This window comes from Eleutherodactylus coqui, chromosome 1 (genome assembly GCF_035609145.1).
Source record: "Eleutherodactylus coqui strain aEleCoq1 chromosome 1, aEleCoq1.hap1, whole genome shotgun sequence".
Classification (NCBI taxonomy): Eukaryota; Metazoa; Chordata; class Amphibia; order Anura; family Eleutherodactylidae; genus Eleutherodactylus; species Eleutherodactylus coqui.
In genome coordinates, this window is record NC_089837.1 from 36,038,237 (window position 1) to 36,065,602 (window position 27,366).

The 27,366-nt window shown below is 46.1% G+C and overlaps 1 protein-coding gene across 3 annotated transcripts in view; it reads right to left on the minus strand.

Annotated features, from left to right (window-relative positions):
- The window catches only part of KIF13B (kinesin family member 13B), a 206,348-nt gene that overhangs the window by 35,433 nt on the left and 143,549 nt on the right, over positions 1 to 27,366 (minus strand). Inside the window, exons 28-35 of one of the 3 annotated variants that reach the window (XM_066594892.1) lie at positions 27,119 to 27,245; positions 19,500 to 19,555; positions 19,278 to 19,402; positions 18,372 to 18,548; positions 18,162 to 18,254; positions 12,987 to 13,130; positions 4,686 to 4,763; positions 2,174 to 2,215 (exon numbers count right to left, since the gene is read on the minus strand). In XM_066594892.1, coding sequence (XP_066450989.1) covers positions 2,174 to 2,215; positions 4,686 to 4,763; positions 12,987 to 13,130; positions 18,162 to 18,254; positions 18,372 to 18,548; positions 19,278 to 19,402; positions 19,500 to 19,555; positions 27,119 to 27,245 — 842 coding nt within the window. Of the gene's footprint in view, positions 1 to 2,161; positions 2,216 to 4,685; positions 4,764 to 9,462; positions 10,792 to 12,986; positions 13,131 to 18,161; positions 18,255 to 18,371; positions 18,549 to 19,277; positions 19,403 to 19,499; positions 19,556 to 27,118; positions 27,246 to 27,366 lie in introns of those variants that run through there. The other 2 variants (XM_066594888.1, XM_066594894.1) reach the window with 2 other exon arrangements.

The following is a 27,366-nucleotide window of genomic DNA, read 5'->3' on the forward strand; positions in this document are numbered from 1 at the left end:
AGACATTGGCTTACAGGGAAGCTGCCCTCCAACAGGTGGCGCTGTTCAGGCATTGTAGCATCTGCCATTTTCATATGGTCCCGTTCATAAATCCAACTTGCGCCCTCCTCTGTTTCCCTATGTCATGCCCACAACATACATACAAATGCCATGCAGGTCGTACCTTGGGGAGACTTAAATTCCGATGACTAGCGCCACCTACAAGCGCTGTACGAACAGAGGAATAGCGCCACCATCACCACATATCAAAAGCGTCACAGAATTCGAAGTGCTGCTTTTAGGGTTTTATGTAACCCAACCCTAAGTATCCGTGTCAAGAAGTGACATCACTCTTTCTAAGGCACCATATAGATTATGGCGCAAATTCTCATTTAAATTAAATCGGTAGCTCAGCTGCTGCGGATTCCACGTCTAATGATGACCTATAGGTCTGCTGCTCGGGGACCCTGCGGGTCAGCTCTAAGGGGGCCGCGGGTGAGCGCTACGGCCTCTTCTCAGGCATGTGACATCACATTCATAGCATGGCCTTTTCCGCAGTTCAGACCCATTAAAGTGAATGCAATGTGCCTGGTGTGCGGGGAAGTAGCCTCAATACTCGCCCGAGGACCACAGCCTCTTCAAACAGCTGATTGACGGGTGTTCAAGGCGGCAAACCCCCACTGATTAGATATTGATGACCCGTCCTGAGGAGAACTCATCAATATCCAACTCCCAGAAAACCCTTTTAAGGTATGCAGCTTTTTCTTGGAGAAGCTTTTCTAAAGGGAAACAGATACCGCGCCACCTAGTGGCTAAGTGAAGGAACACAGCTTTGAACAGACTGAGGTACTAAGTGTCCTGGGACAGTAGTATGTATCATAGATGGAGCGAGGAGTTATAGTGGTTGTCAGACGGATGAGACGTTCCATTTCCACAGTTGTGCGGTATTTATCGTTCCTCGATCCGCAGTGTCACGTGTACCGGGTAACGTCACAGAGGGCATTACCACCCACAGTGGGCACGTAGTGACCGACCACGGGTGCTAAATGATCACAACCGGCAGCATCTGAATAGAAATGTCTGTGCGAACAGACAAGCAACTCCGGCAGAAATCACATCCACAATCGGTGCAGGAGCCCCCCATGTATATCCTGCAGGTCAGCGCAGCGTTCTTCAGCTTCCATGGTATGTAGGAGCAGAAGACCCACCGGATGTCTCTTACCACCCAAACACCAGGCACAGCGCCTCACCTGGGCTTTATGAGGTTGTTAACTGAACTGTAGAGCACTGGCACAATGTGTGGCATAGCCTAATGGTACCAATTGTTTTGGGCTGATGGTAGGGCTTGTGTGTGGTGCAGACCCCATGAAGCCACGGACCTCAGTTGTCTACAAGGCATTGTGCAGGTTGGTGGTGGCCCCATACTGGTGCGGGGTGTTCTCATGGCATGGGTTGTGTCCACTGGTCTTAAACACAAAACTGAGCGGTTCCGGCTACATGTGACCACTTGCAGCCCTTCACGGACTTCAGGTTCCTCCCACACCTGCACCTTCACCCGACATGAGCCCAACTGAGCATTTATGGGGTGTGATGGAGCGGTCCATTCACCCACGAGATGCTGCACCCACAAACACCATGGAGCTGTGGGTGGCCATACAGTCGGCTCAATATCCCCCCCGATGTCACTTGTGAAATCTATCCCCCTTTGAGTTGCTGTACTTCGCTGGGCTAGAGGGATCCTACATGATATTAGTTTAAGACAAAAGTCATGGGACAGGAACTAAGTCTCAAGTTCAACTTTGCCACATCTGTAATGTCAGAGATGTATAAGAGCAAGGTTCGGCGCCCTCCCATCATAAAGGAGCAGTCAGGGCATGCTGGGAGTTGTAGTTTCCTAACACCATGATAGGATTAGGATCTCATTTTGCCCTCTCTCCCTGGTAATGCCGCTACCCCAGCCGGCTGGAAGCAGATCTCGCTGATTGACTATCTGTCATCTCCCCTGAAGTGATAAATTATTTCATCAGAGAAAAATGTCTCCTTTCCTGTAATGGTATCAATAATAACCCCCGCGCCGCGCCCGCGCCGCTGCAATATTCATGTGAAGACGCAGAGTCTCAGGACAGCAGAAGTGAGACATTAATGCAGAACACAATGTAACCAATCTGCAGGACGGACTTACTCTGTTACCCACCAGGTTGTGCGGCGCTCCCAGCTCCCCGCGGCTCCCCGATAACTGCGGCAGAGAAGATACAATGTAAGGGCCAGCGTACAATACGGATTACCTTCATTACAGCTTTGTAGCGGGTGGAGAATGCCTTCTCTGATACAGATCTCCAAACCTCCCATATAGACATACAGCACCAGTCAAAAGTTTGGACACAGCTTTCCATTCCGTGTTTTTTTCTATATATTATGGATTCATATGGAAGACATGAAAACTATGAGGAACGAATGGAATTAAGTCGTAAACAAGCCAGAAGGTTTAGATCTTACAGCCTCCTTTGCCGTCAGCTTTGCACACGGATGGCATTCTCTATCGGCTTCTTGAGGTTGTCATCTGGAATGGTTTTCCAGCAGTCTTGAAGGAGTTCCTAGAGGTGATGAACACTTGTTGGCCGCACGTTCTTCGTTCTGTAGTCCAACTCATCCCTAACCTTCTCGGTTGGGTTTAGGTTGGGTGGTTGTGGGCACCATGTCCCCTGGCACTGCACTCCATCCCTCTCCTCATCGCTCATATAGCCCTTACAGAGGCAGGAAGTGTCTTTGGGGTCCTTGTCCTGTCCTTGGGATGGCGTGCGGCTGCTGTGGTAGCCATGCTGCTTAAGTGAGCCTTGAAACTCCACCAATTAACCCTTTCCAATCCACTCTCTGACGTCTAAAGACATTGATTGAAGGATATACAGCTCCGATGTCTGAAGACGTCCGTTAGGGTATTCTTATTGTAGATTACTGGCCGTTCTGTTGTCGGGGGCCTCTCCAGCATGTCCCATGGCGCAGTACTGGTCTAGCCAGCAGATGGCGCCATTGTATAATGGTAGAAAGAGAAAGCCCCCTAGAAAACCCGGAATCCAAAATTGGATTGCAAAGGGTTAACTCTTGACGAGGCATTCCTACTAAGTGAAAACCATTCCAGGTGACGACTTCTTGAAGCCGACAGAGAATGCCAAGAGTGAGCAAAGTGGTCATCAAAGTGGGCTGCAGTGAAGAGACTAAAGTATAAGACATTCTGGTTTGTTTAACCCTTTCGCTTACTACTTGATACAACAGGTTTCCCCTCATAGTCGTCATGTCTTCAATATGAATCTAATGTAGAAAACAAAAAAAACATGGAATAATAAAAGATGTGGCCAAACTTTTGACTGGTACTGTAGATCTAAAACATTATGCCCACCTGCAGCCACCACTAGGGGGAGACCAGGAGTTTGCTGTATCGAGTTTTATGTATAACCGCATAAAGTAAGCTCCTGAACTCCCCCTAGTGGTGGCTACAAGACGGAAGGTTAAGTGTTAAATGGTCAATGATTTTTCAACAGACTTGTGCTTATGTGACAGCCAATGGGATAAGCAGTACAAGTGCAAATTACATTATTTACCTAAAATGATGTTTGTGTGCTGAAAAATCCCTCTAAAGTGTTGGTCACTAGGAGTCTCCCTTCCTTCTAATTTCCTGTCCACTGCCTGTTGTCATGTGAAGTCTGTTTCTAGTAACAGAGACACCAAGACGGATTGCAGGAAGTGGAAGAGGTTGATGACCCATTCTTCCCATAGAAGTCTATGGAGAGGGGAGGAAAGAAGGAGGAGGGAGAGAGAAGCAGATAGCTGCAGCGTCATCTGTGCAAGTCTAACAATACGTGTTTACAGCTGCTACAATCTATCACATCTATACTGCTCAGTACTGCTGTATAATGTCTTTCATGGTGTTGTTATTTATGGGTGCCCAAGTGTAAGAAAACTAGGATTGAGTCCAACGAAATGGACTACAAGTCACACATCCAAAAGTACACTAAGATGGTTAGGAAGGGTACAAAATGGACAACTAGCAGCAATGAGTCCGGATCTTAATCACATTGGAACTTAATTTATTTTAATTTTTTAGGGAAAGTGTTTTGGAAAAGGAGCCTGCGAAGATTCAGTGGAAGAAACTCCCAGCAGACGGGGCAAGAAGCTCACTGATGGCTAAAAGAGGTTTAGAAGCGGTCACCGTTTCCAAAGCTTGTGCAACCAAGTATTAGAGAAGGTCCCCGTAATCCTGTCCATGTCATATACCAATAATGTTGACCACCTATATAATGGGCAGGGCTATATTTTTACCTAACAGAACACTCTAAAATTCCTGCACAGGCAGAATCACATGATATAATTTTGGCTGCCTATAGCCACCACTAGGGGGAGCTCACCGCATACAGTTTCATTAAGAAGTTCAATGTATAAACTGACTACAGTATTCTTTTAAAGGGGTTGTAAAACTTAAATTTTTCTATATAGTTTTGGGCCCCCATGCCCAAAACAACCACATGACCACTGCGGCCAAGTAAACAAAAGATAGGCTCACCGCGGAGACCTGTCATTTCTTCCCCCTGCTCCCCCGTGACGCTAGTGATACTGAGTCACAGCCGTGGACAGGGGGCCTAATACAGCATAGTGCTACACAGAGCAGTACGTAAACAGGCTAAACCACATCAGACACAGAGGTATAAACTTACCCTGTGGACGTTGGGGGAACTTAAACTTTTCCTACTCAGCTTTCCTTTTCCTGACAGCTGCTCCTTCACTGCCACCTCCTGTATTGTGGGGGGAAAAAGAAGTTACATTTTTTGCTTAAAATTACTGGAAAAAAAGGCAAAAGTGTAATATAATTATTGGACCTTTCCATATGATTACAGAGACTGGCGAGACCCGAGTCACACGACCCTCCTCAGAGAAGACGCATTCTGCTCTTCCTTGCACTCGTCAGTTTCCAACTTATTCGTAAAGATTGCATATGTCAACCCAAAAACTGCGAACACCCGTACTACGATGAACCGTGATGAAAAGGATGCACATAAAAATTTTTTGAAAAAGGACATTTTCCCCCAAATGCTGCATGGTTGGTCACTGACCATAATTGATTCACCATGTGGCCTTTGGAAAAAGGCGAGTGGAGCCGATAGAATGAAATAGCAGGGCTGCTACACCGTCTAAGGTTCGGCAGGGAAGACAGGAATTGTGCCCACGTCATCCAGACATACTGTGGCCTACTGACTTCTGTTGGAGAGTGCAGTAGGCATCCACAGGGAGGGAGAGGAGGTGAGCTGTGACCATCACCTAATGGTGGATCTTGTGTTACCTCTACTTTGAGGTCATTCTAACGTTGTCTGTGATTCTGATATGACGGCCGAGAAGTCATCTATGCAGGACAGGGAGCAGCAAATTATATTGTGAGGCTCGGTGGCCAGAGTGAGAACTGCAGGATTATTTTTCTTTACATAGATTGTGATATCAAAAATTAGGAAATCCCCCAAAAATATTTCATATTTTTATCACACAGTATTAAGCACCTGGTCAGTCTTTGATGTCACGATCCGTATTAGAAAAAAAAAAAAAATCATAAAATCCTCCCCGACCATTAGGGCTCATTCACACGACCGTATGCGTAAGAAGCTGCGGTGGTCGCACAGCGTTTAACCGGTCCGTTTAATGCTGGCTCCTGCCACGTAGGGCAGTAAGTGTCCTGCGTATGCGCGGCCGCACGCACACGGTCATGCACGGTGCGACTGTCTTATTTTAACCCCTTAAGGACACGGCCTATTTCGGCGTTGAGAACCAAAAATGATTTTTGGTAGATTTTAATTTCCATATTTCAAAAGCCATAACTTTACTTTCCCGCCGACGCGGCCGTATAAGGGCCTGATTTTTGCGTGACGAACTGTTGTTTTTATCGGCGTCATTTTTGGGTATATTGACTATATCGTAAAACTTTTTTTTTAATGATAGCAGGAAGATAATTATGTTAATTATGCAGCATAAAATGACGCAATACATTTTTTGTGCGGGCCGGTACGATTACAACGATACAGAAATTCTTAGATTTTTTTTAGGTTTTTCCACTTTTCTGCAATAAGAACCTTTTTTTGGAAAAAAAAAAATTCTATATCGCTGCATTCAAAGTCCTATAACTTTTTTAATTTTCTCTGTACGGAGCTGTAGGAGGGCTTATTTTTTGCGAGACGATCTGCAGTTCTTATTCGTACTATTTTGGGGTCCATACGTTTTAAAAAAAATCACTTTTCTTGCGTTTTTTGGGAGGCAAAATGCTAAAAATTAGCATTTTGCCTCGGTTTTTGTGTTTTTTTTCAACGCTTTTTGCTGTGCAGGATAAAAAGCCTGTTCAATTTATTGTACGTGTCGTTATGGACACGGCGATACCAAACGTGGTTTTTTTTTTACATTTTATGCTAATATGGCGGGGGGGGGGAAAGTATTAAAAAATCTTTTTTTTTTTTTTTTACAGTTTTATTTTTTATACATTATTTTGCCCTTCTTTTTCCACCATCTGTGTCCCTCTGGGGGACTTTACAGCACAGCACCGATGACCACTACGATAAGGCATTGCAGGACTTCTCTCTGGGATGGTGAATCCTTTCCCTGCCGCAATCTACTTAGATCGCGGCAGGGAAGGGGTTAACAGCGGAGGGCACATCTCCGATGCACCCCCGCTGTTGCAGCGGTGGGCCAGCTATCAGTGACAGCCGGCTGCTGCTGCCGGATAGTGGGAGATCTGTCATGATCTAGCGCTATTCCTATGACGAAAGGGTACGTCATTTTGCGGGAAGTACCCCGCTCATGGGAGGGAAGGTGTTAAAAGATTCCCCACTCTGTTTTATAGTGGGGTTGCGAATACCTCGCTGCTCATACGCAATGCATCGCCTATGGACAATGATGCATGCGCTGCCCATAGAAAAGTACAGGGCTCATGGAGAAATAGAGCAGATACGCTAATGTGAACGAACAATGAAAATCCAGTGACTTATTTAATGGATATGCGATATTTTTCAGATTTAAGGAAGCAAAATCCTAAAAACCACGCTATAACAACACTTGAGCGAAATGGTGCTGCGAGTTCGGAACAGTGCCAGGATGGGAAATATTACTTCCTGACACGCGCTAAAGTGAGGAAATTCTCCTAATGTGGCTGTAAAATGGAATTTGTTGCATTTTCACTAAGAATCGTAAGGAAATCTCATTCATTCTGTGTATATAGCACTGCCCCGAGGCCCTACAGACCCCCATGTGTCTTCCATGGATGGGAAGGAGACCGGACGGCCAGGTAAGTACAAGATCATTAGGAGGTGGAACAATCAGATTTAATCGCTGAACCTTCAGTAGAACGGCAAAGCGTCACATCTAACATAATGCAGAGGCTGTAAATAGCTTTTAGTACCACAAGGCAGGTATCCTTCTGCAAGCGATGCATGTACAAGTAAGATTGTTTCCCAGTCTCTTCCTGTAAACCATGCAGGCACAGATAGTACTGCCTCCCTGTATCTTCCTGTAAATGATGTAGGTACAGATAGTACTGCCTCCCTGTATCTTCCTGTAAACCATGCAGGTACAGATAGTATTGCCTCCCTGCCTCTCTTTGTAAATGATGTAGGTACAGATAGTATTGCCTCCCTGTCTCTCTTTCTAAATGATGTAGGTACAGATAGTACTGCCTCCCTGTCTCTCTTTGTAAATGATGTAGGTACAGATAGTACTGCCTCCCTGTCTCTCTCTGTAAATGATGTAGGTACAGATAGTACTGCCTCCCTGTCTCTCTCTGTAAATGATGTAGGTACAGATAGTACTGCCTCCCTGTCTCTCTCTGTAAATGATGTAGGTACAGATAGTACTGCCTTCTGTCTTTTGTGTAAATGATGTAGGTACGGATAATACTGCCCCTCTCTGTAAATGATGTAGGCACAGATAGTACTGCCTTCCCATCTCTGTGTAAATGATGTAGGTACATATAGTACTGCCTGCCTCTCTCTGTAAATGATATAGGTACAGCTAGTACTACCTGCCTCTCTGTGTGTGTAAATGATGTAGGTACAAACAGTACTGCCTCCCTTTCCCTGTAAATGATGTAGGTACAGATAGCACTGCCTCCCTGTCTCTCTGTGTAAATGATATAGGTACAGATAGTACTGTCTCTCTCTGTAAATGATGTAAGCACAGATAGTACTGCCTCTCTGTATCCCCCTCTGTAAATGATGTAGGTCCAGATAGCACTGCCTCCCTGTATCCCCCTCTGTAAATGATGTAGGTACAGCTAGTACTGCCTCCGTCTCTCTCTTTGTAAATGATGTAGGTACAGATAGTACTGTCTCCCTGTCTGTGTAAATAATACAGGTACAGATAGTACTGCCCTCTGTCTTTGTGCAAATGATGTAGGTACGGTTATACTGCCCCTCTCTGTAAATGATGTAGGCACAGATAGTACTGCCTTCCCGTCTCTCTGTGTAAATGATGTAGGTATAGATAGTATTGTTTCCCTGTCTCTCCCTGTAAATGATGTAGGTACAGATAGTATTGTTTCCCTGGCTCTCTCTGTAAATGATGTAGGCACAGATAGTACTGCCTCCCTGTCTCCCTCTGTAAATGATGTAGGCACAGATAGTACTGCCTCCCTGTCTCCCTCTGTAAATCATGTAGGCACAGATAGTACTGTCTCCCTGTAAATGATGTAGGCACAGATAGTACTGCCTCCCTGTCTCCCTCTGTAAATGATGTAGGTACAGATGGTACTGCCTCCCTGTCTCCCTCTGTAAATGATGTAGGTACAGATGGTACTGCCTCCCTGTCTCCCTCTGTAAATGATGTAGGTACAGATGGTACTGCCTCCCTGTCTCCCCCTGTAAATGATGTAGGCACAGATAGTACTGTCTCCCTGTAAATGATGTAGGCACAGATAGTACTGTCTCCCTGTAAATGATGTAGGCACAGATAGTACTGTCTCCCTGTAAATGATGTAGGCACAGATAGTACTGTCTCCCTGTCTCTCTCTGTAAATGATGAAGGGAAATATTGCGGCTTTCCTGTATATGAAAAACCTGCACATATCGGTGTTTAGCCATTAAAATATTTTCACTCAGGCTTGTAGCACATATAAGGGGGGAATCCCCGATGCAGATGTGAAACCCCCATAAGTTGTGTCACTTTGTAAAGCTACATTTAAAACTCTGCTGGCTGCTACACTGACTCCTTCACCGCTGCGCTGATACACAGTGTTTAGCCAATAATTATGCAGAGCGGATATATTTTATTGGTTCATTCGGAGCATGATCATTTTCAGTACTTTTGCCAGAATTGCATACCACACACTATAGCAAAGAGCACACAGCGGTCGTAACGCTCTAATAGGCAAGTCCTCAGATTAGCAGCACTATTCAAGTAATGCCATGGCATGGATATAAACAATTAAAGACGACATAGGCACCCTTGTAAATGAGCTCTGATGCCCACAGAGCAGAGGTGAGAACCCTCCCCAAATATGACTTTACAACTTAGTTAATACAATATCTATTTTTTTCATAGAAAATACTCCATTAAATATGTCTGCAGAGAGACTACAAGGTTATCACGTAAAACATCTCCTGTGAGTTCAAGGGTTAATGGTATTCAGGGATGGACATTCACTATAAGGAAAGCCCATCAGCTTAACGAAATCTGCTCAATGTCCTAGGCAATGTGAATCAGCAGGCACAATTGTTGCATGGGCTTCTAAAGTACCAATCAGGGCCTAGTAAAACTAAGCCCCGCCCCAAAGGCTCCTCCTCTTTCTTTGGCCCGCAATTATAGATCACATGACCCCCTCTTGGTTTTAAAGAGTGGCTGAAGGTATATTGTACACAGCAATCTACTGGAATTTTAAAGAATCCTGAATAGCACCATAGGAGACTATTTGAAGAAAAATAAATGAACCCCAAAATGTTTTGAATGATTTGTTATCATAAAGATATAATAACTGCACAGCAGTCCGATGAGCTGATATGTTCCTGTATGCTCCATTAGGTTATGAACTTTCATACACTTTGCAATCTTTCACACACATTCCCTGTATGTAGTCCACTTTTTGGTAAAAAGATCACTTTTTGCAAAACCTGGCTATATTAACACAGACATTTTTGACCCGTGCGAAGCATGGAAGAGGCGTAAAATGAAGTGGATGGGCCCCCCAGTACAAAGTCTGTAGAAGGGCCCCCAGCTATAATGCATCATTTACAGTATTGGTCCTCATAGGAAGAGAGACCTTATGGGTGCCTAAGTCTCCAGGGCTTGAGTGTCCACATCTTCTGCACTATGGTCATGGAACGAAGGAGTCCTTCAGTGGCATCCATTCCAATATGAGCCAAGCTTAGGCAACAACACAAGTGGGTCAATGAGTGATGACGACTATTCTCAGTCCAATCCTTTTGGGAATCTGGCTCTCTTTAAGGCTCTAAGTCCACATCAAAAATTGTTCAGGTTCCAGAAAACTCAGTCGTCTTAACTGTTGGCCGAAAACAAGTCCCCTTCTTCAAACCAATCGGTGTCATATTCTTCTGTACCGTGAAGCGGACTACTGCTTTGTGGCACCATACATCTCCTTCCTCCTGGCTTTACATCGTCCCAGCTCAACTGCAGTATCGGTGGGGCCGACGCTCTTCTACTCTGGTCACATTTCGGAGGTGGTACGCACGAGCCTTGTCTGGTACCAAGTCTCCGTTTAGTCTTGTCTTCCACTGACCTGCACTTGTCTTCATTGGAACGGCATGGATTTCGATATCCTCTGCCGATGGGACAGAAAGCCTGCATGACAAGGGGGGAGTGAAACACGTTAACGCCGCCAATGCTTAGAATTTAGGGCAAAAAGTAAAACTAAAACTTCTGGAGGAGCAGTAAACAACAAAGGGGAATCTCTCGTCTTGGGGACGGATGTGTGTTTCATGTGTTGAAGAATCAGTCCAGGAATGTTCTGTAGATGAAGCCTCCTAAAATGTTGACGTTCCTTCATATCCAATTTAGTGTGACAGGGTGTAAATTCCTTCTGTTTCCAATATTTTTAGAGTGTCTAAGGGGTTTCTCATTGGTTCTTGTCTGATAATGAGGAAAGAAACTATAAAGAACAGGCAATTGTTTATCTATAAATGACTGCCTGTTCACTGGAGTCCTACATCTGGACAAGAAAAATGAAGAAAGCACATATAGAATGGGAGGAATTGGGTTAAGCAGCAGCACATGTGAAAAAGACTTGGCATACTAATAGATCATAGACTGAACATGAGTCAACAATGTGATGCAGCAGCCAAAAAGGCAAACACAATTCTGGGATGTATTAAGAGAAGCATAGAGTCTAGATCACGTGAGGTCATTATCCCCTCTACTCTTCCTTATTCAGGCCTCATCTGGAATACTGTGTCCAGCTCTGGGCACCCCACTTAAAAAAAAAAAGACAGACAAACTGGAGCAAGTTCAGAGAAGAGTTACCAAGATGGTGAGCGGTCTGCAAATCATGTCCAATGAGGAACGGTTAAAGGATCTGGGAATGTTTAGCTTGCAAAACAGAAGGCTGAGAGGAGACTTAATAGCTGTCTACAAATATCTGAAGGGCTGTCACAGTGCAGAGGGATCAGCCCTATTCTCATCTGCACAAGGAAAGACTAGAAGCAATGGGATGAAACTGAAAGGGAGGAGACACAGATTAGATATTAGATAGTGAGGGTAATCAATAAGTGGAACAGGTTGCCATGGGAGGTGGGGAGTTCTCCTTCAATGGTCTGTTCAGTCTCTGTTTGAACACTTCATCTGTCTTGGATGATTCAGCGATCCTGCATTGAGCAGGGGGTTGGATCCGATGACCCTGGAGGTCCCTTCCCCTTCCCTACCATTCTAGGAGTCTATGAGGCCGGCGGCTTTGGATGACTGTGGGACGCTGATGCTGTTGACAGTCATTCTGCATAAGCCACCCATACACTAGAATGTACATAGAGGAGCCACCTTGCAGACATCCCCCGCTACAGTGCCTATGTTAGTTTGGATAAGACAGTAGTACCACACTCATGTATACAGGCTCACACCATTAGGCTAGTTTCATGCGGTCATGTGTGATATCGGGACGTAAAACTCTGCCCGTTATCGCACTTGTGTAATATCACTGCGTATGCAAGGCGTTTTTGTGTCAAAAATGCCTACCATCACTTCAGTATAGTTGCGTTCCTCTGTCGCGCCTGAGGATCAGCAAGTGTTTTTCATAGGAAACCTCACATCGCACACCATGCAATGTATTTTCCGGCTCCGTTGAAAACAACGGGCGATGCCGTGCCGCAATTTTTTTCTCGTATTGCAATGCGATGCTGGAAAAGAAGAAAAAAAAACGCTCAAGCATTTGACCCCATCCAAGAAATGGGGTTCATATTTCTGCGTCTCGCAACGCACAAATCTCGCGTGATTTTCACGGCCGTGTGAAAGCGGCCTTACTCAAATGAAGAAGAACTCAAAAACTAGTCAAATAAAAGTATAAAGCAGTGCTTATAAAACAAGCACACCGGATAAATACTCCAGAAGTGCCCACATAGAACATACACAAGTCACAAATCCTCTCTGCCACGGTCCCATCTACTCGGATAGGACCTTCCACCCGAGCAGATGATCCACAGACACACGTTCCGGAATCATCCTCTGTAGTCACACACCAGTTCCGTACCATATGGCAAACCAGATCTGAGATCTCTTCTATCGGTGTAACGGTTCGGCATTCAACATGTGTAATGGTTCGGCCTTGGACATCAGTCAATTGGCCAACGATCAAGGATGCCCATGCAGTAACTCGTGACCGGGTTTACGGGGGACATCTTCAACAGCTTTTTTTATGGCTGTTCTAGTGGTAGAACCTTAAAACAAGCAATCTTAGGAGTCTGCTCAAGTTCCACCAACCTCAGCAGGGACCTAACAAAGATGCTCCATACGTACGACTGCAAAAGAATGAAAGCTCAAATGGTACAGACCTGCCGCAGCCGGTCCAGGGTGAGGATGTTCTCTACGGCCAACACGCTGCGTAAATACTTCTCGATGTACGCTGTGGAGTTGTCATAGTCCACGTCTGCAGCCATTCTTGCCAGGGCTTCCCGATCCTCTGATCCTTGGGAGTCCTGGAGGGATACAGAGTTAACTGGTTTTTCCGCTCGGACGATGAGAGGCAAATTTCAAAGGTGATCAAAAACAAAAAAAAATTGTAAATGATCTAATGATCCATTCAAAGTATCTATGAAGTAGTTTGTTACTTAAGCCACTGAAACCATCATTGGTTACCTCGCCGCCCACGGTTCTCCCCTTCTTCAGAGGGGTTCCAATTAGCAAACCAAAACAGTTATACATTGAATTTCTTGCAATCTGTGTCTACACATATTAATCTTTGAGATATTATATTATATATACATACACACGCATCAAGAATCATAGTGCATTTGACTAGGCACAGATGCCCACGCCTGCTCCCACAAAGCCCCACTCACTTTTTTCACTAAAAACTACAAAAAGTAACACTTTTTTTTATGCTTCAATATTGCGTAAAATTGGTGGTTCTTCAATACTGTGAGGACATTGTGATTGTGGTCGTATGAGACAGAGACAGCCACCTAAGTCTACGGATGGCCTCAACGGGTTGTCCAGGACTGTTACTACGGCTGTCCGATCCGCAGGGCAGGTTATACATAGTTGATAGGCAGGGATTCCCACTGTTCAGCTGATTCATGGCACTGCCTTCAGCATGGACAGTAGTGGAAGTGGAGCACCAGATAGACAGATGGGTGGAGCAATCCCAAATAGGTGCATAAAGCACAAAGTATGAGTAAAGATGGAATGGAGGTGGTGCCAAGCAGGTGGGCGCCTTACCATGAAGGTAGGGCATAAAATACAATGTAGAACACTGGATAAAAAAAGCCTGGTGCATGGTGCAACTTTTAGCAAATTAGTGAAGTTAAGTAGTCTTTATTGTTATAGCAGCAATAGGACACGTTTCGAGGCAGAGCGCCTCTTCATCAGTTAAGCTGGGAGAAAGACTAGGCTGGAACAGTCATCCAACTGGAGGAGGAAGCATCGAGGCCCTGGAAGGGTTAGGAAATCCTCACATTACAACACAACCCCGGCCTCCGTCCAGCAGATGCCCCCAGTATCTCCATGGCGGTGTTCCCTTAGGTTAGATGACGTAATTTGGAAGATGACAGCAAAGAGGCTGCCTGCCTCGAAAGACGTTTTATCGCTGGTGTTATATTAACTTCACTAATTTGCTAAGGGTTGTGCTGTGCGCCGGGCCTTTTTATGCAGTGTTCTAAACAGTGCTAGAAGCAGATAGCGCTGTCCACATTACAGCAGCCTGGTTTGGTATTGCAGGCACGCACAGCTTAAATTGAATTGCTTATAGTACCAAACCAGGCCGCTGCAATGTTGATAGCACTACCGCGTTTCCCCAAAATAAGACCCTGTGTTATATAATTTTTTTGTCCCAAAAGAGGCACTAGGTCTTACCTAGCAGGCTAGGTCCCGGTCCCTCCCAATGCTCTCCGGAGTTCCGACGCACTGAGCCGAGGCATTGATTGGCCAATTCATAAGACCCGCCACCACAACACGATGGCTGTGATTGGCTGAGCAGCAGTTGAAGAACTAAACAATGAAGTACTCGATGAACCAAACATAGCCATCACATTGGTGCATTGATTGGTTCTTGAGCGCTGCTCAGCCAATCACAGCCATCGCTTCCTGGAGGTGGGATTTATAAATCCCATAACCAGGAAACGATCTATTGTGAGCGGTCAAAGACTGCAATAAACACGTCGGAGCTCCAGAGAGCAGCGGGAGGCACCAGGACTATACCTGCTAAGTAATATATTCCATTTTTTAAAATGTAATGCAGCAAGGGCTTATTCTCAGGGTAGGGCATATTTGTCAACCCTCCCCAAAAATCCCCCCCCAAAATTAGAATAGGGCTTATTTTCAGGGTAGGTCTTATTTTTGGAGGAAACACGGTATCCGTTTCCAGTGCTGTCCACACTGACAGCCATCGAATTAGCAAGGATTCCATGCGGTGGACCCCCACTGATCATCTATTGACGACATATGCTGAGGATAAGTCATCAATAGTAAAAGTCCCGGAGAATACCTTTACATGCCAGACATTGAGTGATCTGTGGATCGGACAATCAAGATTTTTGGCATATCTGTATTGTTAGATCCCGACTACCTAAAGCGGTTGTGTACGAGTATTTACACAACTGATGGAAAGCGATGATTATAATGCGAAAAAAAAAAAACCTGTTCCATTTCCATATCTGCTCTAGCGGGGGTCTTTGGGTTTCAAAAGGATGCAAAACGTGACAGACACAATGCACATAAAGCAATATACTTGCTGCAACTCTCGGCATGTTCAGATACATCTCTCTCATGCCATCTCATAGCTGGTAATAAAAGTCTGCACCAATAAATGGTGCAGGTCTTTAATAAATTTGGCGCATCTTAGCCCCGCCCCTTACAATTGGCATTTTCACGCCTGTCTAGATCTGACAATGCATAATGTCTATACTGTGTAATGCATCCAGTGGCAGACAGATGAATAGATAGTAGACCAGAGCGGTGAAGATGTGAGATGACAGATATTTCCCGGTGCGGAGAGCTGCAGGACGTATCGACCGGCCCAATCAATGGAAATCTGTATTCTGTACAATAAGTGGGAGGCCGCGATCATCAAGGAGCCTTTGTTGGTGAAATGACAGCGTAACCTTTGGAAAGTAGCGGCGTCAGAAAGAACGGGGGAGAGCGACTGTCAACGAGGCCGCCAACCACCGCAATGGACACACGGGGGAATCGCTGCTTGTGATAGGACCCTCGGGAGACTTCTACAAATGAGAAGGTGGAATCCTAATTGTTGTTATTGAGGGCATCAAGTTATGATATCTATTATTACCCAGATCTAATGAGATGCCAACACGAAGGCACTGTGCTATTTCTCCAGCCCCACACCGAACTATGCATCCTGCCACTTAGATCACTGTGGAATTTCTGCTGCCACCCTGTCTCTCCTTGCAAATGCTGTAGGCACAGATAGTACTACAACCCTGTCTTCTCCCTGTAAATGACGCAAGGACAGATACTACTGCCTCCTTGTCAATGAAACTGGTACAGATAGTACTGCCTTGCTGTCTCTCTCCATAAATGAAGGACAGATAGTACTGCCTCCCTTTCCCTCTGTAAATGATAGGAGTACAGATAGTACTGCCTCTCTCTATAAATTATGTAGGCACAGATGGTACTGCCTCCCTGTAAATAATATAGGTGCAGATGGCTCTGCATTGCTATTTCTCCGGGTAAATGAGGTTGGGAAAGAAAGTATTGCCCTCATACCTGTCATTAAAAGATGCTTCCCTTATTTTTTATTAATGATGTAGGCACAGATAGTACTGCCTTCCCGTCTCTTTCTGTAAATGATGTAGGTATAGATTGCACTGCCTTTATGTATCTCCATGTAAATGATGTAGGTACAGATAGTACTGCCTCCCTGTAAATCACAGATAGTACTGCCTCTCTGTAAATGATGTAGGCATAGATAGTACTGCCTTCCTGTGTCTCCCTGTAAATGATGCAGGTACAGATAGTATTGCCTCCCTGACTCTCTTTGTAAATGATGTAGGCATAGATAGTACTGCCTTCCTGTGTCTCCCTGTAAATGATGCAGGTACAGATAGTATTGCCTCCCTGTCTCTCTTTGTAAATGATGTAGGTACAGATAGTACTGCCTCCCTGTCTCTCCCTCTGTAAATGATGTAGGTACAGATAGTACTGCCTCCCTCTGTAAATGATGTAGGTACAGATAGTACTGCCTCCCTCTGTAAATGATGTAGGTACAGATAGTACTGCCTCCCTCTGTAAATGATGTAGGTACAGATAGTACTGCCTCCCTCTGTAAATGATGTAGGTACAGATAGTACTGCCTCCCTCTGTAAATGATGTAGGTACAGATAGTACTGCCTCCCTGTCTCTCCCTCTGTAAATGATGTAGGTACAGATAGTACTGCCTCCCTCTGTAAATGATGTAGGTACAGATAGTACTGCCTCCCTCTGTAAATGATGTAGGTACAGATAGTACTGCCTCCCTCTGTAAATGATGTAGGTACAGATAGTACTGCCTCCCTCTGTAAATGATGTAGGTACAGATAGTACTGCCTCCCGACTATCCCTCTGTAAATGATGTAGGTACAGATAGTACTGTCTCCGTGTCTCTCTTTGTAAATGATGTAGGTACAGATAGTACCGCCTCCCTCTCTCTCTCTCTCTCAGTAAATGATGTAGGTACAGATAGTACTGCCTCCCTCTCTCTCTCTCTCAGTAAATGATGTAGGTACAGATAAGTACTGCCTCCCTCTCTCTCTCTCAGTAAATGATGTAGGTACAGATAGTACTGCCTCCCTCTCTCTCAGTAAATGATGTAGGTACAGATAGTACTGCCTCCCTCTCTCTCAGTAAATGATGTAGGTACAGATAGTACTGCCTCCCTCTCTCTCTCAGTAAATGATGTAGGTACAGATAGTACTGCCTCCCTGACTCTCCCTCTGTAAATGATGTAGGTACAGATAGTACTGCCTCCGTGTCTCTTTGTAAATGATGTAGGGTACAGATAGTACTGCCTCCCTCTCTCTCAGTAAATGATGTAGGTACAGATAGTACTGCCTCCCTCTATCTCTCTCTCAGTAAATGATGTAGGTACAGATAGTACTGCCTCCCTCTCTCTCAGTAAATGATGTAGGTACAGATAAGTACTGCCTCCCTGTCTCTCTTTGTAAATGGTGTAGGTACAGATAGCACTGCCTCCCTCTCTCTCTGTAAATGGTGTAGGTACAGATAGCACTGCCTCCCTCTCTCTCTGTAAATGGTGTAGGTACAGATAGCACTGCCTCCCTCTCTCTCTGTAAATGGTGTAGGTGCAAGTAGTAATGCCTCAGAGTTCTCACTGTATATGATTATAAAATGACACAATGGTTTACACTAGACAGCCTGAATGTTGTACCCCAGCTCACCGGAATTAAGTGTTATTTATCACATTAAGCCCAATATTAGTTTTCAGCTTTGCATCAAATTAATTTGCCTTCTCGGTGAACAGAAGGATCAGCATTCAGAAGTGTTGGAGCCATTACCTCAGGAATATTGGAGACTATCTCGACAGTGACGCCGCAGCTTGTGATGTTACTTCTTGAAGACATTCTCCTTAGGAAGCTCTGAGCAAATCCCTAGAGGAAGGAACATTCCTTTACCAAAAGACACATCACAAGAAACCTTCAGACAGAAAGATGAGATCTGGGGGAGGGGGACATGATGAGGCAGTCTTCAGGAGTTATGGTGGTCACCTGGCGGCTGTAGACATTCACACATATCCGCTTGCGTAAAACTAGCTGCATCTCGGCGGGATGACTGAGCTGAACCGTCGCTCTGACAATGAGGTAAACGCGCTCATCCGATGACGACCCTTTGCTGAGCTGGGGGCAGTTGTGGACGGTGCAGTCCCACGAGGCCTCAGCCTTCACCTGTAACCAAAGCCAACAATCCTTAGAAAGGGGGCTGCAGCGTCTAGTGGAGAAAAAACACTTCCATGCACCCTACTAGGGGGTTCTGAGCTAATAGAGGGGTCTGATGTTCAGGACCCTAATCTCTTGGCCAGTGTGCAGAAGGACAGTGTGTGTCCTTTAGAGAACCCGCACTGTCTTGTATTACACAAACTGATGTGAAGGGACACAGTGTAATACTTCAATATGCCTGCAGTGGTGCTGTGGTACAGGATAAGTAATGTATGTACACAGTGACTGCACCAGCAGAACAGTGAGTGCAGCTCTGAAGTATAATACAGGATGTAACTCAGGATCAGTACAGGATAAGTAATGCATGTATACAGTGACTCCACTAGCAGAATAATGAGTACAGCTCTGAAGTATAATACAGGATGTAACTCAGGATCAGTACAGGATAAGTAATGTATGTACACAGTGACTCCACCAGCAGAATAGTGAGTGCAGCTCTGGAGTATAATACAGGATGTAACTCAGGATCAGTACAGGATAAGTAATGTATGTACACAGGGACTCCACCAGCAGAATAGTGAGTGCAGCTCTGGAGTATAATACAGGATGTAACGCAGGAGCAGTACAGGATAAGTAATGTATGTACACAGTGACTCCACCAGCAGAATAGTGAGTGCAGCTCTGGGATAGAATACAGGATAAGTAATGTATGTACACAGTTCAAAGACCAACACACACCTCAGTCTCGTGATGCTTGACAATCTGTAGATCAAAGAACTCGTCTTCTTCTTCACTGGTCAGTGTTGCGTCCCACCCGGCTGCTTCCGGTTCATCCAGATTGTCCTGGGAGCTGAAATCGTCCACTGTGAGAGATGATACAGAGTTCCTTACAGTTGGGTTCCACAACTACTGGTTACAGACATCACCCACACCAACCAGGACAGGGCTGAGATCACATACCATTGAGGTCCAGGAATATAACCGGCATATGAGTTTCCATTCCTGGCACCGGAGTCCTGAAGGAAAGAGAACAAGTTGGTGATTAACGGCTGAACGACAAACATGAAACATCTCGCTAACGAGCCAAGAATCTGGAGTAAATACACGCTCTCATTGTCAAAGTGCTAAACATGCTACTCAGTCATTTCTTAGCTATGTCCACTGAAAAGTCTGGGAAAGTTGGGTGGTAACCCTTACAGGGGCTATGAAAGCAACCATATTGTGTGACACCCAGCTTTGCAAATGCAGTGATGTAGGAGCAGGGAATGTATCAATGTACAACTGTGCAAGCTAAGTCAGGAAAAGCTGAGTAGCCTCTCCCATTGGTGTGTCACCCAACTGTCCAAGAGCCCTGAATGGCAAGTCTGGGAAATGCAATGATGCAAGATCACAGAGTGCAGGCTTTGCCTTTGTCTGGAAAAGCTGGGTAACAACCCCTACGTTGGAGTAATTTGGGGGCAATAATGGGTGACACCCAGCTTTCCAAGATTCCTGAAAAGCAAGCCTGGATAGAAATTCAGTGTTGTCGTAGCAAAGATGTTTAACTATGCAAGCTCTGCCATTCTAGGGTCCAGGAAGAGTGGGTAGCAACCCCTGTGTACCTGTGATGGTGATCAAATTGGGTGTGACCCAGCTTTCCAAAAGTACTAAATGCCAAGTCTGTTGCAAACACTGATGTGGGAGCAAAGATTTTGTCATTGTACAACTAAGCAAGTATTGTTATTCTGGAGTCTGGAAAAGCTTGGTGACAACCGTTACATAGCAGTGATTTTAGGCAATAATGGGCGACACCCAGCTTTCCAAGATTCCTGGAAAGCAAGCCTGGATAGAAATGCAGTGTTGTGGGGGCAAATGGCTTATAAACGTACAAATGTGCAAGCGTTGCGATTCTGTAGTCTGTCGTATTCTACGAGCTGGGTGGTAACTGCTGTTTAGCCACCATAGCTGGCATATTGGGTGTCACCCAGCTTTCCAAGAGTCTTGAATGGCATATCTGCCTGGAAATGCAGGAATACAATATCAGAAAGTGTATTGCTGTGTAACTACAAAAGCTTTGACATTTCAGAAACTGGGAAAGTTGGGTGACGATCCCTATTTAGCTGTAACTTCAGCCATATTGGGCGATACCCAGCTAGTTTTGCCCTTGTCTGTAAAAGCTGACTGAAGCTGAAACTGCAGCCATTATTGTTGCCATCCAACTTTGCAAGACCCAGAAAGGCAATCCTGTGCAGCGATATGGGAGCAGGGACTACAGAACTGCGCAATCTGTGCCATTGAGGGGTCTGTAAAAGCTGGAGGACAACCAGAGTGTTTCTGTAGCGGCATACATACCGGTGCCACCCTACTTTCCAAGACTCCTGAAGAGCTAATCTGGTTAGAAATACAGTCATGTGAGGGCAGGAAAGGTGTCGCTGCATGACTGGCAAGCTTTACCATAGTCTGGAAAAGCTGAGTGACTACCATTAGTGGATCTATTGGCGTCACCCAGCTTTTCAAGGATCCTGAAATGCATCTTTGCCTGGTAATGCTGAGTACCCCCTAATGCATACCTTACCTTTAATTTAACCCTATAAAGGACACCAGTAAAGAGGGTATGGCCCAGTACTAGACCCCACAGACATTGTGCATCCCCCCTATACGGGAGCCGGTCTGCTGAGCGCAGAGCCCTGAACGCTGTTCCAACATCTCTCCCCGTGTAATTATTATGTCCTGCTAATTGATTCGGGATGTCAGCGCCCGACTGGTTTATTGCCACTAAATTGTGCGTAACATTACTCACCTCCTCGGTCCTTTCATGTATAATTAATGCCGAGGTTTCCGTGCCGGTTTTAATTTGCTGTCTCTTAATGCCTGGAAAATTACAGAGGGCCGATGGCTGACTGAAAGGAAGCAGGCGTTTAATACGAGCCGCGCCGCGGCCAGGCAACGCCGTTTTATCACCGCTTCCTTTTAAGTGAGGAGCGAGCGGGATAATTAACACAGGGGGTGCGATAAGTGCACGGATACTTAACGCTGATTTATGCGCCGCACAAGGTCAGAATTATTTAGATCAAGAGCGAACCATTGCAGGACTGAGGGATCAGTAACCTGCGGGGAGACGGGAAATGCCTGTCCGGTCCGGCGCGGCGGTACGGCCCGACACGTAGACATGGGGTTTTTTGTTTTTTTTTACAATCTGAATAGTTTTGCTTACTGCAAGAATCCGGAAAATCTCCGGGTTGAAAGGGGTCATATGACAAGGAGCGCATTGATGGGGGCATCTCTATAAGGCCGGCTTAACACGACCGGATTGCTGATGTGGAATCCGCGATTGGCGTCCGCGGCTAATTGCATGCATTGGAAGGTATGTAGTTTCGCTGTTTCCTTCAGACTAGTGGATATAAACTGTGTATAAGAGTGGAGGAAAATTTGCAGCATGCTCTATTTTGCTACGGAGTCCGCGCAGAAGGCCTACACTGAAGTCAATGGAGGCCATGTGACTCGCAGCCCATCCACAATTAACATTGCGGATGGGCTGAGGGTCCCCATGTCATCACCTAGCAAGGGCATGGGAAATACAAAAAAACCTAAAAACTGTACTGTGCATGACCACCTACAAGCTCCGCGGTCATCTGCATTACAGATTTTGCAGGTGCGCGGGGTCAGCGGCTGGGATCACAGCCGGATCCCATGTGCAGAATCTGACCCGATCGTGTGCAGCCGGCCTAACAGCCGGAGCTTTGTTTCACTGATAAAGCTTTAAATCCTCCGTACAGATATAGGGGGCGATTTATCACCTTTTTCTTGGTCTTAATAAATTTCCCCATAAAGATAAATGATAAAACTGATACCCTGCAGCCACCACTAGGGGGAGCTCAGGAGCTTATTGCATACTGCCTTATTGTGTTCAATGCAGTATGCAATAAGGGTGAGATCACAGAGGTTGATAATCTACCTGTAACAAGTTTCGATAGATGATACAGCATGTTGATTGGTGCTTGTCTAGAGGGGTGGCCCTCCTACAGAGCATGTTGCCCATTTCATCATTAAGAGGTATTAATGGGGGCTGCATGCCACCTAGTGGCTAAGTGCTGCCCATTTTTTTTTTAGTTGTACTGCTGCTGTAAAGTCATCCATTGGATGGGAAGGAGTCAGGTGACCACAGCAGAACTGAAAGCTTGCATGTCTCCTGGAGGGAATAGAGTTGGTGTGGAGTAAGCGAGCAACAGCCAAACTGCCCTTGGAGTGAAAAGTCCTCCAGGCCTGTGCAGATGCCACTGCTGGCAGCGGTGAAGCCGAGCGGCCCGATCCTACGGACTAGCTGTGCTGTTTTGCTGCTCATCAATGGGTTTGTCCATGGAATGAACTCATCCCCTATCCACAGGACAGGGAATAATTATCTGATCGATGAGGGTCCAACCTCTGGGACCACTAATGATCACAAGTGGGGGTCCTGAAGGTCCCCGAATGAACGGAGAAGTGACCCCGCATGTGTACAGCAGCTCCGCTCATTTCTAGCACTCGGCTATCTCCAGTAGTCCCACCAGAGAGCTGGTGTACATGTGTGACCACCGCCCCATTCACAGTCCAGAGACCCTCACCGATCTTCTGGTTACCCAGTCTTCTACATAGGGGAGAACCTCACTTCATAGAACAACCCATTGCATTATCGTCGGCTGCACGTTCTCTTGGGCCATGTTCACACGGGACCGACACACTGCGACATTTCCGCAGGGTAGTTAATAAACCGTCCTGAAGTCCGCAAGACACAAAGTTACTGTTTGTTGCGGGTTTTGTGACGTGTGTGTTTTTGATTCCCCTTGGTTTATGAGGCTTTCCCTCTACGTTACGGTTCGTCCATTTTACCTCGATGTTACTTTCTGCTGCAGAAACGTGTAGTCAAAAAAAGAAATAAATCACTAAAACTCATTCATTTAGTCGGGGTTCCAAAAAGCGGTGTATTGTGAACATCCCCCTAAAGGTGGAACGTGCCGTGGCTGTAATGCCGGCAGCCGGCTGCTGGCCACATTGACACGGAGCAATGATCAGCGTGGGTTTGGTCGCTCATTGCCCTGCAAAATGAGGTCTTAATTAGGTTGTCTGGGTCTATTGATGACCTGAACTCAAGACCGGCCATCAATGCTAATGGATAGCTAGCTGATCGGCAGGTATCTCCATCGGTAGACTCCTGTCTGTCGGGTCGCTGTTGGGAGCGGATGGTGCTGTCCATATCGTAGCTGCCCGGATTGGTGCTCCTGGCGCAGCTCCCACTGAATTCAATGTAATACCAACCTGGGCTGCAGCAAAGTTGATTGCTATCTACTACCTGCGCTGTCTGTACTGACCGCAAGCCCAGCAAGTAGCTGACAGGAGGGGTTCCTGAGTGTCGGACCCCCACGATCAACTATGACCTACCAATAAGACGTAGAGGTTTAGTTACAGCAAGTGTAAAGAGACATGCTGCAGAATACCATACAGAACCTATATGCCTCCATGCCCATCTGTATGACATATTGTATTCAAGCTAGAGGTGGTACAACAGGGTACTAGGGCCTCTATTCCTGCCCGTATCACATCTTGTATCCAAGGTAGAGGCAATGCAAGAGGGTACTAGAGCCACCATGACCACCCGTATCACATCTTGTATCCAAGCTAGAGGTGGTACAATAGGGTACTAGAGCCTCCATGCCCGCCCGTATCACATCTTATATCCAAGCTAGAGGTGGTACAACAGGGTACTAGAGCCTCCATGTCTGCCCGTATCACATCTTGTATCGAAGCTAGAGGCAGTACAACAGGGTACTAGAGCCACCATGACCACCCGTATCACATCTTGTATCCAAGCTAGAGGCGGTACAACAAGTTACTAGAGCCACCATGACCACCCGTATCACATCTTGTATACAAGCCAGAGGTGGTACACCAGGGTACTAGAGCCTCCATGCCCCCTGTATCATATCTTGTATCCAAGCTAGAGGTGGTACAGCAGGGTACTAGAGCCTCCATGCCCCCTGTACCACATCTTGTATCCAAGCTAGAGGCGGTACAACAGGGTACTAGAGCCTCCATGCCCACCCGTATCACATTTTGTATCCAAGCTAGAGGCGGTACAACAGGGTACTAGAGCCTCCATGCCCGCCCGTATCACATCTTGTATTCAAGCTAGAGGCGGTACAACAGGGTACTAGAGCCTCCATTCCCACCGTATCATATCTTGTATCCAAGCTAGAGGTTGTACAACAGGGTACTAGAGCCTCCATTCCCACCGTATCACATCTTGTATCCAAGCTAGAGGCGGTACAACAGGGTACTAGAGCCTCCATGCCCGCCCGTATCACATCTTGTATTCAAGCTAGAGGCGGTACAACAGGGTACTAGAGCCTCCATTCCCACCGTATCACATCATGTATCCAAGCTAGAGGCAGTACAACAGGGTACTAGAGCCTCCATGCCCACCCGTATCACATCTTGTATACAAGCCAGAGGTGGTACACCAGGGTACTAGAGCCTCCATGCCCCCTGTATCATATCTTGTATCCAAGCTAGAGGTGGTACAGCAGGGTACTAGAGCCTCCATGCCCCCTGTACCACATCTTGTATCCAAGCTAGAGATGGTACAACAGGGCACTAGAGCCTCCATGCCCACCCGTATCACATCTTGTATTCAAGCTAGAGGCGGTACAACAGGGTACTAGAGCCTCCATGCCCACCCGTATCACATCTTGTATTCAAGCTAGAGGCGGTACAACAGGGTACTAGAGCCTCCATGCCCACCCGTATCACATCTTGTATCCAAGCTAGAGGCGGTACAACAGGGTACTAGAGCCTCCATGCTCACCCGTATCACATCTTGTATTCAAGCTAGAGGCGGTACAACAGGGTGCTAGAGCCTCCATGCCCGCCCGTATCACATCTTGTATTCAAGCTAGAGGCGGTACAACAGGGTACTAGAGCCTCCATGCCCGCCCGTATCACATCTTGTATTCAAGCTAGAGGCGGTACAACAGGGTACTAGAGCCTCCATGCCCACCCGTATCACATCTTGTATTCAAGCTAGAGGCGGTACAACAGGGTACTAGAGCCTCCATGCCCGCCCGTATCACATCTTGTATTCAAGCTAGAGGCGGTACAACGGGGTACTAGAGCCTCCATGCCCACCGTATCACATCTTGTATCCAAGCTAGAGGCAGTACAACAGGGTACTAGAGCCTCCATGCCCACCCATATCACATCTTGTATCCAAGCTAGAGGCGGTACAACAGGGTACTAGAGCCTCCATGCCCGCCCGTATCACATCTTGTATCCAGGCTAGCGGTGGTACAACAGGGTACTAGAGCCTCCCTACGAGGGGTCGGTTCTCCACAATAAATGGCCCTTTTGCTCTGATGCTGTAATCACTTATAACAACGTTACAGTCACAGAGAAAGTTCCATCCGATTCCAACAACTTCTAGCGGAGGGATGTTACTGACAATGACTGTATATACATACACACTTATATACATTATTGTTAGGATTTCTTTTTTTAATTTTTTTAAAACACAGATTGTGACATCAAAAACAGAAAAAAAAAAAAAAATTCTCAAAATATGTTTAGCAAAAACATAATTCCTACAACAGGCCACTTTCTGATGACAATTTCTCTTTGAGGTGGCTGTATACATTAGATTAATGTCAGATGAACCCGCTGAGTTCTGTGGGACCGACTGACCATCTACTGTGTGGGGGAAGGGGTGTCCCGACTATACCCCGACAGCAAAAGTTGGGGGTAAGATGGTTCATGCATGCGGTATTTCTTTACGTCCGGTCTTTTTGTTCTCGGGGAGGATAAGCCAACACAAGAGGTGTGCAGCAGCAGCAGCTTGCTTTCATCATTAATCCTATCCATAGGTAGGTGGGGGTCTTACTGCAGAGACCAGTGCCGATCTCCAGAACAGGACTTTCGTGCCACACTGACTGTCACTGTGGGGGGTCACTGTGAATGGCACCCTGGCCAAGCTTGCACTATCAGCGCTCCATTCATTTCAATGGGGCCGATGGAAATACCCAAGCAGGTGCCGCTCGGGTATTTCGGCAGCCTCACTGACAGCGAACGGAGTGCTAGTGTCACCCGTGCTCCATTTAGTCTCCTTCTCACTGTAGGCATATTCATAGCACTGGGGAGATCATCAGAGATCTTCCATAAAGTCTACGAGAATCGTGTTACCCTTCCGGATGCTGCTTCCATAAATATGCGCGCCCGCGCTGGACTAGAACGTGGCAGATTAAGCTGGAGAAAACTCTGCTGGAGGTTGTATTTTTAAAGAAAGAATCTAGGAAAATCATATGATCAACTTAGTCATGCCTCGTGCAGAACCATGACTTCCATCTTTGGTGGTCTTCGAGTCATGAACCGCCCCCTCGGGCCCTGTACTAGGCATAACACATAATCAGTCTTTACTGGAGCGTTCCTTTAAATAGTGAGTATATTTTATATCAGACGGCACTAATGCCCCGATTCCATCAGACGCCACCACCTCCCTGTCCACCGGGTGTAAAGCCAGTTACAGCGGGGGAGATGAATGCAGTATGTAGGTTTTTAGCGTTGGGTCACGTTCTTACCAATTAGCCGGTGCCCCAGGAATCCCGCTGCCAGCGGAGGGGACCAGGACGGAGTTCCTCTCTTCCGTCAGCGTCAGTCGCATCTCCAGCAGCTGAGCCTCACGTTCTAGATCGTCTTCAGTCTTATCTGGGGAACAGAGGATCAGTCTTCATACAGTCACATGACTATCACATTGGCATTTACCATGTAGGATAAAATGTTCATATTCTTATAAACACGGAAATACCAAATATGTTGTTTTCCCAAA